At 36.1% G+C, this 20,014-nt stretch overlaps 1 protein-coding gene across 1 annotated transcript in view; it reads left to right on the top strand.

The window, feature by feature from the left end:
- The window catches only part of LRP1B (LDL receptor related protein 1B), a gene marked incomplete at its 3' end in the record, with an annotated part of 1,833,965 nt that overhangs the window by 1,266,293 nt on the left and 547,658 nt on the right, over window positions 1–20,014 (top strand). Inside the window, exons 33-35 of the mRNA XM_082841888.1 lie at window positions 878–1,018; window positions 12,467–12,592; window positions 13,652–13,783. Coding sequence (XP_082698014.1) covers window positions 878–1,018; window positions 12,467–12,592; window positions 13,652–13,783 — 399 coding nt within the window. The remainder of the gene's footprint in view (window positions 1–877; window positions 1,019–12,466; window positions 12,593–13,651; window positions 13,784–20,014) is intronic.

Here is a 20,014-nt window from a genome sequence, read left to right as displayed (position 1 = left end):
TCAAAACTACAATGAGGTATTACCTCACTCCAGTTAGAATGGGCATCATCAGAAAATCTGCAAAGAACAAATGCTGGAGAGGGTGTGGAGAAAGGGGAACCCTCTTGCACTGTTGGTGGGAATGTAAATTGATGCAGCCACTATGGAGAACAGTATGGAGGTTCCTCAAAAAACTAAAAATAGAATTACCATATGTACAGCAATCCCACTACTGGGCATATACCCAGAGAAAACCATAATTCAAAAAGACACGTGCACCCCAATGTTCATTGCAGCACTATTTACAATAGCCAGGTCATGGAAGCAACCTAAATGCCCATCGACAGATGAATGGATAAAGAAGATGTGGTACATATATATAATGGAATATTACTCAGCCATAAAAAGGAATGAAATTGGGTCATTTGTTGAGATGTGGATGGATGTAGAGACCGTCATACAGAGTGAAGTAAGTCAGAAAGAGGAAAACAAATATCGCATATTAATTCATGTATGTGGAACCTAGACAAATGGTACAGATGAACCAGTTTGCAGGACAGAAGTTGAGACAGATGTAGAGAACAAACTTATGGACACCGAGGGGAAAGCCACGGTGGGGGGTGGGGGTAGTGTGATGAATTGGGTGATTGGGATTGACCTTATACACTAATGTGTATAAAATTGATGACTAATAAGAACCTGCTGTATAAAAAAATTAAATTAAAAATATTTTAAAAAAACATTAAAAAAAGAAGTAAAAATGATTTTGCTGTTTCTCATAGAAACAGGGTTTGGGAATTTAACAAAAGAAATCAGAAAGCACTAGAGTTTAATAGTTCTTTATTATTATTTAATAAGATGATTATCTTTTTCATAAAAAAACTTTTCATTTTTATAGATAAGAAACTGTGGTGGGCAGACCAAAACTTAGCTCAGCTGGGAACCTGCAGCAAAAGAGATGGAAGAAACCCCACTGTTCTAAGAAATAAGACTTCTGGGGTCGTTCATATGAAAGTGTATGATAAAGAAGCACAGCAAGGTAAGTCACACGGTAATGCATTTGTGCCGCCTTTTGAATATATAATGTTCTCTTTTTTCATATTATTTTCTCAAGTCAAAAATTGAAGTTCCCTATTTTTCTTCTAGTAAAAAAAAGGGGGGTGGCAAATGCTGGTTAATACTGTAGAAGGAATGCCTTTAGCATAAGGTATATAATGAGCTTTCAAAACATTAGCAAAGCTGCCCAAGGAATCTTAATTTGTCAGGTCTTCAAAGAGGTCTTATTTTGTTCTTGATTTAAAAATATAAGAATAAGAAAAAAATCCCAGTAAAATATATTCAATGTATAATTATGCCAGAAACAGAATGAACTAGGGGCCTTCAAATGGACTATGTTGATGCAAGAATTTCATAACCAAAAGCACTTCATTGTTTGGCTCTAAGCATTTTGCGTTTTTGTTTTTGCTTGTCCAAATGGTGTGCAGTGAAATGGAGTGAGAGAACTAACAGATGGTTTACGTACGTGGACTTGTCACATTGCCCAAATGGCAATTAGATTAGAGATGCCAGCCAGTACAGCCCTACACCTGCTAGTCTTTTCTTCGCTTTTGGTTCATGATCCATGACATTAGCAGAACTCCCTTCCTAGAAAAAATATTCTTCTATATTCTACTATCTTAAATCTCTGCCGTGAAATCCTTTTCTTCATATATTTTTCTGCTTAGGAAAAAAATATCAAGAAAACTTAAAAGGATTTTTATCTAAAGGATTTGGGCATGTAGATCAAAGCAGATAAGAGTAGAGATAAGAATAGTGAACCAAAGGGATCACTAATTCTGAAGACAGGTGACAGCAATCAAGCAGGCAGAATTTATTGGAGATACCAATTGAGAGCCATTCCTGCACAGCCGGAGACAAAGTGAAGACCAGATTCGTGGTTACCTTTTCTGAAAAAAGCATGGGTCAAATTTCAGTCTGGAATCCTTTCTTGCCAGGAGCAGCAGGAAATATTTCTTTTTCAGGAAAAAAAATATTTTTAAGAGAAAAGAATTGCTTTGTAAAATCATCTGAACTGATTACTGGGATCCATTCATGGTTGAGAAGACATTGACACCCAAACTCTTAGGCACAAAATCTGTACTTATTCTCTGATATATATACATATATATATATATATATATATATATGGTCATTGTCTATAATAATGAACAGGAGTGTTTTCACTAGGAATTACTTAATAGAAAATTTTCTGTATCAAAATAAATAATTTTACTGGCATTCAAGTCATGGAAAATAGATTATTTAACTGGGAATAAAATACTGGCACTCAATAAATAAAATATGGCACTTTTGTGGATTTCAATACAATCTGTTTGTTAAGTGTAAAAACTTACAGTACTATAATAAACTTTAGTTCATAGTCTATACTGAATGAGATTATATCTGAAAATACACATTATAAAATACAAGTTAGAGAGAGATTATATTTCCAAACATTTTTTTAAAATCTATATTTGTTCCTTCAAAATGTGAACAAACACATACTTTGAAATTGTAAATTAATATAATACATTGAATTTTTGTACGTACAGTTGCAATAGTTTCTTGGAAGAAAAATTAATTGTATTATGCTTATCTCACATTGTTCATTTTAACAAGATCCCCCTCATCTTTTTTTTTTTTTTTTCGTAGCATAGGGCACTATCCATGATTCTTTATTTTTTTTTTTAACATCTTTATTGGGGTATAATTGCTTTACAATGGTGTGTTAGTTTCTGCTTTATAACAAAGTGAATCAGTTATACATATACATATGTTCCCATATCTCTTCCCTCTTGCGTCTCCCTCCCTCCCACCCCTCCAGGCGGTCACAAAGTACCGAGCTGATCTCCCTGTGCTATGCGGCTGCTTCCCACTAGCTATCTACCTTACGGTTGGTAGTATGTATGTCCATGCCTCTCTCTCGCTTTGTCAGAGCTCACCCTTCCCCCTCCCCATATCCTCAAGTCCGTTCTCTAGTAGGTCTGTGTCTTTATTCCTGTCTTACCCCTAGGTTCTTCATGACATTTTTTTTCTCTTAAATTCCATATATATGTGTTAGCATACGATATTTGTCTTTCTCTTTCTGACTTACTTCACTCTGTATGACAGACTCTAGGTCTATCCACCTCATTACAAATAGCTCAATTTCATTTCTTTTTATGGCTGAGTAATATTCCATTGTATATATGTGCCACATTTTCTTTATCCATTCAGCCAATGATGGGCACTTAGGTTGTTTCCATCTCTGGGCTATTGTAAATAGAGCTGCAATGAACATTTTGGTACATGACTCTTTTTGAATTATGGTTTTCTCAGGGTATATGCCCAGTAGTGGGATTGCTGGGTCATATGGTAGTTCAAGTTGTAGTTTTTTAAGGAACCTCCATACTGTTCTCCATAGTGGCTGTACCAATTCACATTCCCACCAGCAGTGCAAGAGTGTTCCCTTTTCTCCACACCCTCTCCAGCATTTATTGTTTGTAGATTTTTTGATGATGGCCATTCTGACTGGTGTGAGATGATATCTCATTGTAGTTTTGATGTACATTTCTCTAATGATTAATGACGTTGAGCATTCTTTCATGTGTTTGTTGACAGTCTGTATATTTCCTTTGGGGAAATGTCTATTTAGGTCTTCTGCCCATTTTTGGATTGGGTTGTTTGCTTTTTTGTTATTGAGCTGCATGAGCTGCTTGTAAATTTTGGAGATTAATCCTTTGTCAGTTGCTTCATTTGCAAATATTTTCTTCCATTCTGAGGGCTGTCTTTTGGTCTTCTTTATGGTTTCCTTTGCTGTGCAAAAGCTTTGAAGTTCCATAAGATCCCATTTGTTTATTTTTGTTTTTATTTCCATTTCTCTAGGAGGTGGGTCAAAAGATCTTGCTGTGATTTATGTCACAGAGTGTTCTGCCTATGTTTTCCTCTAAGAGTTTGATAGTTTCTGGCCTTACATTTAGGTCTTTAATCCATTTTGAGCTTATTTTTGTGTATGGTGTTAGGGAGTGATCTAATCTCATACTTTTACATGTACCTGTCCAGTTTTCCCAGCAGCACTTATTGAAGAGGCTGTCCTTTCTCCACTGTACATCCCTGCCTCCTTTATCAAAGATAAGGTGACCATATGTGCGTGGGTTTATCTCTGGGCTTTCTATCCTGTTCTGTTAATCTATATTTCTGTTTTTGTGCCAGTACCATACTGTCTTGACTACTGTAGCTTTGTAGTATACTCTGAAGTCCGGGAGCCTGATTCCTCCAGCTCCGTTTTTCGTTCTCAAGATTGCTTTGGCTATTCGGGGTCTTTTATGTTTCCATATAGATTGTGAAATTTTTTGTTCTAGTTCTGTAAAAAATGCCAGTGGTAGTTTGATAGGGATTGCATTGAATCTGTAGATTGCTTTGGGTAGTAGAGTCATTTTCACAATGTTGATTCTTCCAATCCAAGAACATGGTATATCTCTCCATCTATTTGTATCATCTTTAATTTCTTTCATCAGTGTCTTATAATTTTCTGCATACAGGTTTTTTTGTCTTTTTAGGTAGGTTTATACCTAGATATTTTATTCTTTTTGTTGCAGTGATAAATGGGAGTGTTTTCTTGATTTCACTTTCAGATTTTTCATCATTAGTGTATAGGAATGCAAGAGATTTCTGTGCATTAATTTTGTATCCTGCAACTTTACGAAATTCATTGATTAGCTCTAGTAGTTTTCTGGTAGCATCTTTAGGATTCTCTATGTATAGTATCATGTCATCTGCAAACAGTGACAGCTTTACTTCTTCTTTTCCGATTTGGATTCCCTTTATTTCCTTTTCTTCTCTGATTGCTGTGGCTAAACCTTCCAAAACTATGTTGAATAAGAGAGGTGAGAGTGGGAAACCTTGTCTTGTTCCTGATCTTAGTGGAAATGCTTTCAGTTTTTCACCATCGAGGATGATGTTTGCTGTGGGTTTGTCATATATGGCCTTTATTATGTTGAGGAAAGTTCCCTCTCTGCCTACTTTCTGCAGGGTTTTTTTTTATCATAAATGGGTGTTGAATTTTGTCAAAAGCTTTCTCTGCATCTATTGAGATGAGCATATGGTTTTTCTCCTTCAATTTGTTAATATGGTTTATCACATTGATTGATTTGCGTATATTGAAGAACCTTTGCATTCCTGGAATAAACCCCACTTGATCATGGTGTATGATCCTTTTAATGGGCTGTTGGATTCTGTTTGCTAGTATTTTGTTGAGGATTTTTGCATCTATGTTCATCAGTGATATTGGCCTGTAGTTTTCTTTCTTTGTGACATCCTTGTCTGGTTTTGGTGTCAAGGTGATGGTGGCCTCGTAGAATGAATTTGGGAGTGTTCCTCCCTCTGCTATATTTTGGAATGGTTTTAGAAGGACAGATGTTAGCTCTTCTCTAAATGTTTGATAGAATTCGCCTGTAAAGCCATCTGGTCCTGGGCTTTTGTTTGTTGGAAGATTTATAATCACCGTTTCAATTTCAGTGCTTGTGATTGGTCTGTTTATATTTTCTATTTCTTTCTGATTCAGTCTTTGCAGGTTGTGCATTTCTAAGAATTTGTCCATTTCTTCCAGGTTGTCCATTTTATTGGCATAGGGTTGCTTGTAGTAATCTCTCATGATCTTTTGTATTTCTGCAGTGTCAGTTGTTACTTCTCCTTTTTCATTTCTAATTCTATTGATTTGAGTCTTCTCCCTTTTTTTCTTGATGAGTCTGGCTAATGGTTAATCTATTTTGTTTATCTTCTCAAAGAACCAGCTTTTAGTTTTATTGATCTTTGCTATCATTTCCTTCATTTCTTTTTCATTTATTTCTGATCTGATTTTTAGGATTTCTTTCCTTCTGCTAACTTTGGGTTTTTTTGTTCTTCTTTCTCTAATTGCTTTAGGTGCAAGTTTAGGTTGTTTATTTGAGATGTTTCCTGTTTCTTAGGGTGGGCTTGTATTGCTATAAACTTCCCTCTTAGAACTGTTTTTGCTGCATCCCATAGGTTTTGGATCATCGTGGCTCCATTGTCATTTGTTTCTAGGTATTTTCTGATTTCCTCTTTGATTTCTTCAGTAATCACTTCGTTATTAACCAGTATACTGTTTAGCCTCCATGTGTTTGTATTTTTTACAGATCTTTTCCTATAATTGATATCTAGTCTCATAGTGTTTTGGTCAGAAAAGATACTTGATACAATTTCAATTTTCTTAAATTTACCAAGGCTTGGTTTGTGACCCAAGATATGATCTATCCTGGAGAATGAGCACTTGAGAAAAATGTGTATTCTGTTGTTTTTGGATGAAGTGTCCTATAAATATCAATTAAGTCCATCTTGTTTAATGTATCATTTAAAGCTTGTGTTTCCTTATTTATTTTCGTTTTAGATGATCTGTCCATTGGTGAAAGTGGGGTGTTTAAGTCCCCTATTATGAATGTGTTACTGTCGATTTCCCGTTTTATGGCTGTTAGTATTTACCTTATGTAATGAGGTGCTCCTATGTTGGGTGCATAAATATTTACAATTGTTATATCTTCTTCTTGGATCAATCCCTTGATCATTATGTAGTGTCCTTCTTTATCTCTTCTAATGGTCTTTATTTTAAAGTCTATTTTGTCTGATATGAGAATTGCTACTCGAGCTTTCTTTTGATTTCCATTGGCTTGGAATATATTTTTCCATCCCCTTACTTTCAGTCTGTATGTGTCTCTAGGTCTGAAGTGGGTCTCTTGTAGACAGCATATATATGGGTCATGTTTTTGTATCCATTCAGGCAATCTGTGTCTTTTGTTGGGAGCATTTAGTCCATTTACATTTAAGGTAATTATTGATATGCATGTTCCTATTCCCATTTTCTAAATTGTTTTGGGTTCGTTATTGTAGGTCTTTTCCTTCTCTTGTGTTTCTTGCCTAGAGAAGATCCTTTAGCATTTGTTGTAAAGCTGGTTTGGTGGTGCTGAACTCTCTCAGCTTTTGCTTTTCTTTAAAGGTTTTAATTTCTCCATCAAATCTGAATGAGATCCTTGCTGGGTAGAGTAATCTTGGCTGCAGGTTTTTCTCCTTCATCACTTTAAATATGCCCTGCCACTCCCTTCTGGCTTGCAGAGTTTCTGCTGAAAGGTCAGCTGTTTACCTTATGGGGATTCCCTTGTGTGTTATTTGTTGTTTTTCCCTTGCTGCTTTTAATATGCTTGCTTTGTATTTAATTTTTGGCAGTTTGATTAATATGTGTCTTGGCGTATTTCTCCTTGGATGTATCCTATATGGGACTCTCTGTGCTTCCTGGACTTGATTAACTATTTCCTTTCCCTTATTAGGGAAGTTTTCAACTATAATCTCTTCAAATATTTTCTCAGTCCCTTTCTTTTTCTCTTCTTCTTCTGAAACCTCTCTAATTCGAATGTTGTTGTGTTTAATGTTGTCCCAGAGGTCTCTGACACTGTTCTCAGTTCTTTTCATTCTTTTTTCTTTATTCTGCTCTGCAGTAGTTATTTCCACTATTTTATCTTCCAGGTCACTTATCTGTTCTTCTGCCTCAGTTATTCTGCTATTGATCCCATCTACAGTATTTTTCATTTCATTTATTGTGTTGTTCATCGTTGTTTCATCTTTAGTTCTTCTAGGTCCTTGTTAAATGTTTCTTGCATTTTCTATATTCTATTTCCAAGATTTTGGATCATCTTTACTATCATTATTCTGAATTCTTTTTCAGGTAGACTGCCTATTTCCTCTTCATTTGTTAGGTCTGGTGGGTTTTTATCTTGCTCCTTCATCTGCGGTGTTTTTTTCTGTCTTCTCATTTTGCTTATCTTACTGTGTCTGGGGTCTCCTTTTTGCAGGCTGCAGGTTCGTAGTTCCCGTTGTTTTTGGTGTCTGTCCCCAGTGGCTAAGGTTGGTTCAGTGGGTTGTGTAGGCTTCCTGGTGGAGGGGACTAGTGCCTGTGTTCTGGTGGATGAGGCTGGATCTTGTCTCTCTGGTGGGCAGGTCCATGTCTGGTGGTGTGTTTTGGGGTTTCTATGGACTTATTTTGATTTTAGGCAGCCTCTCTGCTAATGGGTGGGGTTGTGTTCCTGTTTTGCTAGTTGTTTGGCATAGGGTGTCCAGCACTGTAATTTGCTGGTCGTTGAGTGAAGCTGGGTGCTGGTGTTGAGATGGAGATCTCTGGGAGATTTTCGCCGTTTGATATTATGTGGAGCTGGGACGTCTCTTGTGGACCAGTGTCCTGAAGTTGGCTCTGCCACCTCAGAGGCACAGGACTGACTCCTGGCTGCAGCACCAAGAGCCTTTCATCCACATGGCTCAGAATAAAAGGGAGAAAAAATTGAGAGAAAGAATTAGTAGAAATAGGAAGAAAGAAGGAAAGAAAGAAAGGAGGGAAGGAAGGAAGGAAGAAAGAAAGGAGGGAGGGAGGGATGGTGGAAGGAAGGAAGGAAGGAGGATAGGAAGGAAAAAAGAAAGAAGATAAAGTAAACAATAATAAAGTTATTAAATTAAAAATAATTATTAAAAAAAATTTTTTTTAAAAAAAAAGGACGGATAGAACCTTAGGACAAATGGTGGAAGCAAAACTATACAGACAAAATCTCATACAGAAGCATACACATACACACTCACAAAAAGAGGAAAAGGGGGAAAAATCATAAATCTTGTGCTCAAAGTCCAGCTCCTCAATTTGGGATGATTCGTTGTCTATTCATGTATTCCACAGATGCAGGATACATGAAGTTGATTGTGGAGCCTTAATCCGCTGCTTCTGAGGCTGCTGGGAGAGATTTCCCTTTCTCTTCTTTGTTCTCACAGCTCCCAGGGGCTCAGCTTTGGATTTGGCCCCGCCTGTGCGTGTAGGTCACCGGAGGGCGTTTGTTCTTCGCTCAGACAGGGCGGGGTTAAAGGATCCGCTGATTCGGGGGCTCTGGCTCACTCAGGCCGGGGGAGGGAGGGGCACGGAGTGCGGGGCGGGCCTGCGGCGGCAGAGGCAGCGTGACATTGCACCAGCCTGAGGCGCGCCGTGCGTTCTCCCGGGGAAGTTGTCCCTGGATCCCGGGACCCTGGCAGTGGCGGGCTGCACAGGCTCCCGGGAGGGGAGGTGTGGAGAGTGACCTGTGCTTGCACACAGGCTTCTTGGTGGCGGCAGCAGCAGCCTTAGCGTCTCATGCCTGTCTCTCGGGTCCGGACTTTTAGCCGCAGCTCACGCCCGTCTCTATAGCTCCTTTAAGCAGCGCTCTTAATTCCCTCTCCTCGCGCACCAGGAAACAAAGAGGGAAGAAAAAGTCTCTTGCCTCTTCGGCAGCTCCAGACCTTTTCCCGGACTCCCTCCCGGCTAGCCGTGGTGCACTAACCCCTTCAGGCTTTGTTCATGCCGCCAACCCCAGTCCTCTTCCGGCGCTCCGACCAAAGCCCGAGCCTCAGCTCCCAGCCCCGCCCGCCCTGGTGGGTGAGCAGACAAGCCTCTCGGGCTGGTGAGTGCTGGTCGGCCCTGATCCTCTGTGCGGGAATCTCTCCACTTTGCCCTCTGCACCCATGTTGCTGTGCTCTTCTCCGAGCCTCCGAAGCTTCCCCCTCCGCCACCCGCAGCCTCCGCCCGCGAAGGGGCTTCCTAGTGTATGGAAACCTTTCCTCCTTCACAGCTCCCTCCCACTGGTGCAGGTCCCATCCCTATCCTTTTGTCTCTGTTTATTTTTTTCTTTTGCCCTACCCAGGTACGTGGGGGGTTTCTTGCCTTTTGGGAGGTCTGAGGTCTTCTGCCAGCGTTCAGTAGGTGTTCTGTAAGAGTTGTTCCACGTGTAGATGTATTTCTGGTGTATCTGTAGGGAGGGAGGTGATCTCTGCGTCTTACTCTTCCGCCATCTTCCCCTTGTCCCCTCCCCCCCTCATCTTTTAAGGATTTGATTCTATAGGTAGAGTTGTAGCTTCTATGCACTGTGAAAGTATTACCTGACAGGGCCCTCTAGTACTTAGAAATTTATGGTATAATATGACTAAGCTTAAAATGCAGTGAAAATACTGTTTTTACTGGAAGAATATGCTGATAAAAGCATCTGTATTAAAGACAGTCCCATTAACAGAATCATAGCAGGTAGCTTAAAAGCTTCATTAGTATGAAATATGAGCAATTTAGGACTATTTAAGGTGTTAACATTACTACAACTTTGGATTTCAAAGTACAATTAGCTACTTCATTTATCATTTTTGACACAGATCACTGGAGAGCTGAGACTTCTCATTAGTCAAGTGGACTTTCTATTTCCACTAGAGAATTTAGGAATGAGGTTTGAACATCAATATCATTACAAAATATTAAGCTAAACCAGAATTTCTAACCTGCTAGATATTCACTACCTAAATTATTACTTTAAAAATCTCTCTATATTTTTCCTACATCAAATCTATATTTAATAGGCAAAGATACTTATTAAAATAATGATGTGTTTTATTTTTTTGCCTTTTCTCTTTCACCATCATTTTCCCTTAGAGACTAAATAAATGATACATGGACTGTGTTATTGTTGTACACATTAACATAGTTAATTTTATTATTTATAAAAAATAATTATTACTATTATGTTTAAAAATGCACAGTCCCAGGATCTCCTTTTTCTTCTTTTTTTCATGTATTTTGGATATTATCAAGATTATATAATGCCTCATTTTCTCTTGTTTTTATAAATCAACTCCAATCCATTTTTCTTTACTTCTTCAATTCCCTTGTTTCCCCTACTCTCTGTTTGGTGTTTTTTCAAACTTTATAGACAAGTATCACTTGTCAATCTCTTCCCAACTTTCCAGTCTTTAGTGGTAGTTGAAGTAAATTTATATCCAAATGCATATCTCTATAGATTGGCATTGCATTAATGTACACTCACATGCTTTCTATAAAATGAAATACGTACATGGTCAGTATGGAATTACTGTAGATCCATAAATACAATTGTCTCATTATTAAAATAATCATAGAGCTGAAAATTCATCTTTGTATTATAAGTCAGCTTGGAAAAAAGGGAATAAATCAATGAATCTCCATTAGTTTATATATGAGATAAAGGTAATCATTTCAGAAGTTCAGGGCAACTCAAATCTTAGTATGTGGACCTACATAAGAGCAACTGCCAGGTATAAGAAATGAGCAGAGAATGTGGTAGATCTCCTGTTGAGAAATCTCCCCAGTTGAGACTATTTCACACTTCAAAAATGACAGAACTTGTGACAGGTTTGATTGAACAATTAAATCCCATCAGACTATCTTGAATTCAGGAGATTAGAAATAATGAGCTGCATTGGTATTTTGAATTTTCCATAGAGCACTATTGATATATAGCTTTCATAATGCTTTGTAATTCTCACTGGATTTACTGTACTGCATATCAGAGTTTGAACATCCAGTAAATGGCATTGCATGTCCTAGAATAATAAAAATGTTGTAAAACTGGGATATTTAATGAACTTGATGGATAAGATTGTAAATTACTTAACTTTATGTTACCACCTTTAATTAGCACATTGGGCCTAGTAAATTTAATGGACCATCTTTATAGAATTCCAACCTGTGATTACCTAATATTTGTCATTGCTACCTCACAGGAATAAGGCAAATTAATATGCCAGTTAATTAGATTACTATTATGGGTGTGTTTTAAATCTATTTTTGAAGAATTATGTTCCTTGGAATGGCAAATTTTAGTTCCTTGCTTTTAAAAAATCAATTATACATATATGTACCTCCTTACTTTCAATGGTATAATCTTTGAGTTGAGTCAGTAATATAAATTAACAACTATTTATTTGATACATTTGGTTAAAATATTCTTGAAAAGGAAGTAACTGTAGAGTTGAAGTGAAATTTAGAAGTCAGAAAAGAGATTTCCTTGTTTCTGTGACCTTAAAATATTACAAAGATCTATGACCATATTCACGGCACACCAATTTCCTTTTGCTCTTCTATAACTATGAATCCTCTCATGTATCTTATTTTACAAAAAAATTATTTATTGTAAATGTATTTTTATTGAGATATAATTGACAGATAATGTTGGTTAAGATGTATAATGTGTTGATTTGATACTTTATATATGGCAATATGATTACCACCATAGTGCTATCTGTTACATCACATAATTATTTCTTTTTTGTGGTGGGAACAATTAAGATCTAATCTCTTAGCAACTTTGAATTGTATTCAAATTGTATTCAAAGTTAAATTGATTCTATAAATTGAGTATAGTACTGTTGTCTGTAATCACTATGCAGTGCTTTTTTGGAAGGAGAAACTTCAACCATAATATGCTACTTCAAATTATTTGAGGGAATAAAATATGATACCAATATGAAACAGCTGCATTTATAAATTAATAATAGCATAAATATTTCTTCAAATTACTGATATTGAATTATACTTTCTTTATTTAGTTTTTTTGATTTTTATGTTTCTTTTGTTTGTTTTGCTACTTTGCAGGCAGCAATTCCTGCCAACTAAATAATGGTGGATGTTCTCAGCTTTGTTTACCAACATCTGAAACTACAAGGACTTGCATGTGTACAGTTGGATATTATCTCCAAAAGAACCGCATGTCATGTCGAGGTATGAGGTTTTGAAAAATCTTAGTTCTGATGCATTTACTTCATCCATACAGATTTTAGGCAACCAAAGTCAGCTTTATCTGTGTCTACTGAGATTATCATATAATATTTTATCCTTTATTTTGTTAGTGTGGTGTAACACTTTGATTGGTTTATGGATATTGAACCATCCTTGCATCCCTGGCAGAAATAACATTTGATCATGATGTATGATCCTTTTAATGTATTGTTAAGTCAGTTTGCTAATATTTGTTGAGGATTTTCACCTCTGTGCTCATCAGTGATATTGGCCTGTTGTTTTATTTTCTTGTGGCATCTTTGTCTGGTTTTGGAATTAGGGTGATGCTGTCCCCATAGAATGAATTTGGAGGTGTTCTTCCTCTTGAATTTTTTTGGACTAGTTTGAAAAGGATCCCGAGATCCCAAAAGTGGCTGCTGCCAGCCTGTCAGTCCCCAGGGGGCTTCCCAATTGCCTCTTGCCTCTCAGAAGGCTCTCTAAGATCAGCAAGTGGATCTGACCTGGGCACCTTTCCAACTATTGTCTCTGTGCTGGGACTTGGAATATGTGAGATTTTGTGTGCACTCTTTAAGAGAGAAGCTTCTGTTTCCAATATATCTCTCCAAAACAAGTCCAGCTGATTTTCAAAGCCCAACTTTCTGGGGCTTTGTCTTTCCAGTGTAAGATCCTTGGGCTGGGAGCCCTGTGTGGGGTTCAGACCCCTCACTCCTCAGAGACGACCTCTGTGGTTGTGACTTCTCTCCTGTTTGTGGGTCACTGGCCTGGGAATGTGTTTGTGTCCTGACTAGACCATGTCTCTGCCCCTCCTACCCATGTCATTGTGGCTCCTTCTTTATATCTGTAGGTGTGGAAAACCTTTTCTGTTAATCTTCAGATTGTTCTCATAGATAATTGCTCTGTAAGTAGTTGTAATTTTGGCATGCCCATGGGAGGAGGTGAGTTTGGGGTCTTTCTACTCTGCCATCTTGATACCCACCTCCTGCTAATGGAATGATTTTAATGTTATATATTCATTTTGTTTTTGTTTCCTTTTAAATTTAGGTATAGAGTCATTTCTTATGTACTCTGTTCATGAAGGAATCAGGGGAATACCTCTGGAACCAAGTGACAAAATGGATGCCTTGATGCCTATATCAGGAACTTCATTTGCTGTGGGAATAGATTTCCATGCAGGTAAATAGCTTTTATTCATAATTTATGTATAATATTTTCACTTGATTTATTAAACATGATGGAAATATAACCTTTCCATCTGTACTCTGATAGTCAAGATGAGGAATAAGAAAGCAAATCAGAAATGAATTTTTAAGCCTAACACAAATTGTTATAAATAGGTTTTGTCTGAAAAAAATGAAGCAGAATTTTTCTAACATATAACATTTGAATTGCAAGTACATTAAAATGCCATGATTGGCATTTGGTTGCTTCATTTGTATTTCTATCTTTTTTTATCTTTCAGATGACACTTTTACTTTTATCCAACTATAAATATTAAAAATAAAGCATTTTGATTTATTATTTACTTAAACATAATCTTATTTAAATTATTTTCCAGGATGTGGTTATCTATTCTAATACAGGTAATAGCAAATGAAATCCAAATAATGGAAACAATCATAAATGCTAAACCATTCTTTTTACTTTTGAATACAGTAGCTATCATTTAAGAGTCAGATTTTACCTTATCTTCTTGTTTTAGCAAACAGTGAAAGAAAGCAGATTGGACACTGTCCTGTTTTTGTGGCTAACACCAGTGTGTGACTTGGGGGGAGTTCCCTCGTGGTCTAGTGGTTAGGATTCAGCACTTTCACTGCCATGGCCCAGGTTCAGTCCTTGGTTGGAGAACTGAGATTCCACAATGCTGAGATTCCTTGCCTGCACGGCAAGGCTAAAAAAAAAAAGAATTTGTGTGGTTAGGAATTGATGGTAGAAACTGTTAAATTTATTGAAGGAAATAAATTTTTTGTTCTAATTGCTAACTTCAGATATAGCATAAGCATTGGGTATACTTCTTTCATTAATATTCATATTTATTATTCTACACTTGAAGGATTAAATTTATAAAAACAAATTTCTCCATCTCTCATCCAACTAAATCATATGCTTCCTGAGTTAATGTTTTGGTGTTGAAGATGTACTGCATGTTCCCAGTATATTTTTTATATATGTAAAGACAATTTTGTCAGATGTTAAAAAAATCGTTCTTTGATCTATAATCTTTAAAAAAATCTTTAAACAGCAGCACATGGGCTTCTGGTAGTAAGCCTATTATTTCCCTCGGCTCTAACACATTTTGTTCAATCACGTGTTAATGAATTTTTGGCTACAAATCAGTGAATTACTGGGGATTTTTACAAATGGTTCAAAGATGACTTTTCTTAAGAAGATTATTTGCACCGAATATTTGGAATCACAAAGAGGGAAATTTCCTATGTTTTTTAAAATGGCTTTTTCCGAAAGGAAGTATAGAACAAATATAGCATAGTTTATTGAGCATTATGTAACTTTTGCCAAAATTAGTGTGATTTTTGATCAAACAAGGCTCTTTGATCCAACCTCATTTTTTGTGGAAGGCACACTACCCTACCATGCGTAATGCACCCTGCCTCTTATTCACGTACATGTTATTCTGTAGAATTTTATTATATAGGATTTAATAGGTGCAAAACTAAGAAAAAATTGAACTTCTTGAAAAGGGTGTATTTATATATGTGTATATATTTTTACTATGTACACACAGTCCCTTGTTTTAGCCGGTATCACATAGTTGATTCTTTTAAAGACTACATAATGATTTTGAAAGTATTTGATAAATTTCCAAATACAAATATCAAGTAAGCCATTTGGTCAAATGTCCTGATTAGATCATTTGTAAATCTCTTGTTCCTTAAGGGCAAACTTATTATTTGCATGAGTTGAATTCACTTTCCAAGGTTTGTATGTTGGCCCTGAAATGGTTAAGTTTCATATAATGTGCCATGAGAGCAGATAATTTTATTTGCAAAGAATAGTACTCTCCCTGTTTCTAAATCCTTAGTAATTACTAATATTTTATAACAAACGTATTTTGTATCAAAATAGTTTTTCCATAGAGCAATTACTACTTATTAGTTAAAACTTTGTATTCTTCATATTATACCTGCCATATTTTAAAATGACATTCCTAGAAAGGAATTATTTTTGGAAAATCAATTTCTTCTAAATGCAAAAGGATATAGGCATATGGAATAGTCATGTGAAATTAGAATGTTTAAGAGTCTATTAAAATTTCTACTGTTAATCAGAAAATAGCAAGATAAAACTTGCTTTGAAATCTAAGAGGGCCAGAGACCTAGGGGCCAGTAAAACATACGGTGGGAAGAGACCAGACTTTTGCATCAGACAACTTGGATTCTAAAACCAGTTTAACCACTTACTAATTCTCTGACCTTGGGTAAATTACTTAAGTTTTCTGAGGCTCAGTTTCCTCACTTTGGGGGATATTTAGATCGATGTCTGTAAATGTTTGGCACAGTGCTTGATATACATGAGTGCTCAGAAAATAGTAACAATACCTAATAATGGAAAGTAATAAATTGTAGAAATTAGCATATGTGATATATATTTACAAACATATTCTGCAAGCTATGTTTAAGCTCCCAGTTAGCAAAGATTTTGTTTTCTGTTCTTTGACTGATAGTATTTTTTCTATTCAGTTATTTGCATATAGTTGTTTCTTAACTTCTTGAGGACAGAAAGAGCACATTAGTAAACGCCTCTAGTGAAAATGAACTTATTACTACTAATGATGATAATGAATAGTCTGTAGAGCAGACATTTAAAGATTAAGTAACACCACCAGCTATTTGAAGTCATTAAATGTAAACCTAGGAGGCTAGCAGACAGTAAACCAACTGAAACACTAATGATGATGGTGGTGTTGGCAGTAGTATCAAGAGTTTTCAACCATGTCTCCACGTACATTTGTGCTTCCATCTACTATACAGTCTGATCTTTTAATAATTGCATTTTATGAAAATATATGAGCATAAGAATGTCAGCAACTTGATTCATAATAGCATTGTAGACCACATACAAGCTCTGTGACTTGATTGAATGAAGCTGCTTTAGGGAGGAAGGAAGGAAAATAATGAATTGCTCCAGAGAGATAGAGAAAATTTTTGATACATCACCCCCTATTTTTTTTCCAAGACCTTTATAACCTGATTATATGTTCTTCCTCTACTAGTTCCCTTTGCAGACATTCTATTTCCTCTTCTTTCATTAACTGCATTCACTTCAGGACATAATCTCTACTTTTAGGATCAATCAAAGGTAAGGATGACAAAATGAAAGAGCACAGTTGTCCCTTATTCTAAACATAATAAGGAAATGGTGTGAAGGAGGATCACTTGTTAAGTATAGCTATCGTAATTTCTATAACACCAATTCACTACCACAATTCTCAGGGATAAATATATTCTCAAACCTGTACATTTCACAACAGATCTGAATCTTGCTGGGTTTTGGTTGTAATGAATTAAAGTTTTCTGCAGTGAAAGGATTTCTTTCACCAGATGAAGCAATTCTGGATACTATCCACAGAAGAAAGAAGACCCTGTGGCTCTTTTTAAATGTTCAAAGCATACTTATCACTTCACTGGAAAAGTCCCATTCCACTGGAAAAAAAAATACTAAGCTTTGAAAATCCTGGCCTGCTGGGTGATATTCCTCCTGATGAATGAATACTGCATTTGATGTTTTAAAAGATATATTTTAGTTAGGGGAAAAGCCTTCAAAATAAAGCTCACTGCTCCAGTTAGTAATATGATCTCCAGTAAGTAATGCTCTATTCAGTTCCGCCACCCACACCTTGGGGGTATTTATGACTTTTTCACAATAATCACATAATAGGATATTACTTAACTAGAGGAAATTCTACTCAGAGAATGGTGATTGACTGAACTTTTCCAGCTTATATTCTTTTTTCATCTTTTATCTCTTTTGTTCAAATTGGAGTTATCAAACTCAGTGTTAACAAATGTTGATTACTATCTGCTAGGAGTAGTACATCACAGCTAAGTTGCTATGGGGGACAAAGATAAACTAGGAATAGTTTCTGAGGTAATGCATGAATGGATAATCTATGGAAATTTTTTTTCTTTTTTAAAGAGAGCATCGAAGTACCATTATTTGGATGTCATTACTTTACACTCAGTATGGGGAATATTCTAATGCCTTTTTACAGCATCACACAGTGATCTGGCTATTAAGACAATACAAAAACTGAAGGAACATTTAACATTATACATCTGTTCAAATCCATAGACTGTAAAACACTAAAACTCAACCCTAATGTAAACTATAGATCCTAATATAAACTATGGACATGTCAGTGTAGGTTCATTACTTGTAACAAATGTACCACTCTGGTATGAGATGTTGATAGTGGAGGAGGCTGTGAGTGTAGGAAAGGAAAGGGTATATGGGGACTCCTGCTCAAATTTGCTGTGAATCTAAAACTGCTGAAAAAAATAGTCTATTGAAAAAAAACTGCGACAACCCTGAAGGAGAATATGTGACAAAATTCTGGTGCCATATTTACACGGTTGAATATCACCTATTTACATGAAAGATTTTCTCCTCAATAGTTCCACAACATTTGCATATGTCTTTGAATGTTAGAAGGAACATTTCACACAATCTAGTGGCATTTCCTCATGTTACAGATAAGGAACCCAGAGAGATCAAGGGCTGCATGGTAATGGAGTGTCCTACTTTTAAATCTTTACACTATGCCATCTTGCCTTTGTAACCACTTAAACACAATTTTATTTAGACCATTGTTGGCATTACTTGATGAAACTACATGGCACTCCTGCAAATTTGTACTGGTAAAAGATCATGCTTTATTTTGATTTATGTACTGAATCATATTGCTTTAAACCCATCTAATAATTGAAGCAGGTGACACTCAAGTGAGAGTCTCTTTTTTATTATGCCTGGAGGCTTAGAAAAGAGCTGTTTACAATTTTTTTCTAATAACCACTCTGTCACCAACCAAGGCCGAAGAAGAATTATAGAAAGAATTCTTTTTATGTCAGTAACAGCAATAGCTTAAGAAATACAATACTGTTGCTTTGAGACATTTTTTCAATTTTATGGAAACCATTTCCTTGGCTACAAAGTGAATTTTTAGGGCTGGTTCAATTTCTTTCTGTTCTTGTGACAGTGAACAGATACTACTTTGTGTTGTCATTTCAGATTTGTTTCAAGACTATATTTTCAGCTCATGAAAACAGTTTGTATGTATTTGTAGATGGTCAAGTCCAGTAAATCTTTCAGGATGTAAAGTATTAACTGCCACAAGAAAACAAAAACTCTCCAACATCATGAGGAAACGAATATAACCACGCATAGAATAAGTCATTATAGGTCAAACAAATTATGGGAAATATTTCACATATCCTTTTTGGATAATGTCTGAACTCAAAACATAAAATACAAAGCAAAACAAAGCAAGCTTCTGTTAGTCATTTGGATCCCTCAATAGGTTACCTGAAACCAAAAGCTCCAGGAGATGCACAGCGATGACCTACTATCATGAAAACTTCGGTCAACTTATTTGGGATGTATTATTCTCTGCTACTGAAAGAACCATGAAGTCTCTTGAAATTTCTTTCTCAGGCAGTTAGCACTCCTCAAGAAAATGAAAGGTCCCAACACCAGCTTTGTACTTATTCCCATGAAGTACATCCACTCTGTTTGGGCACCTTTCTTTTTCCCTCTCCTGAGTCACTCTATTCTGCTATATTTCTTTCTAGCTGCTCAGGATTTTCAGCTCAGGAATCTCTTATACATTTATATCTGATACTCATGTCTTTCTCTACTCCTCTCATTATCAAAGTTGAGTTACCTAGAACCCTATTCTCAAAAGGCCTGGTTACACTTATCATAGTAAATTATTAAGGGCTGCTAAGAGATTGACAAATTATCTTACTAGTATGTTTGAGTGAAGCACAGTATCTTAACCCAACACTGTAAATCCTAAAGCACCATTAAAGACGTATGAAGAAAATATTTTTATGGATAGGTCAATCTTTTGGATGTTTTTCAAATTATTTCATACTCTATTAGACAATAGATTGGTAACTATTTATTTGTGGAAACTGGATACGCAAATGATAATGTGGAGGTCTCCTTTAGCTTAGGTACATTGATACCATTAATACTGTAAAGTGTAACTTTAACCTTGAAAAAGTGTATTTCCCCTATTTTAAGAAAACCAAGGGTATACTAATTTATTTTTCTTTCTGATACTCTTTCTTTTGGAAAAAATATATAAAGCTATGATTCAGCTTCTGAGATTGTTGGCCATTAATTTTTTATCAATTTTCTAGTTAAAAGAGGAATAGAAAAGTCATC

Source organism: Leucopleurus acutus (assembly GCF_964270905.1).
Source record: "Leucopleurus acutus genome assembly, chromosome: 6".
Lineage (NCBI taxonomy): Eukaryota > Metazoa > Chordata > Mammalia > Artiodactyla > Delphinidae > Leucopleurus > Leucopleurus acutus.
This window is presented reverse-complemented; position numbering and strand designations above follow the sequence as displayed.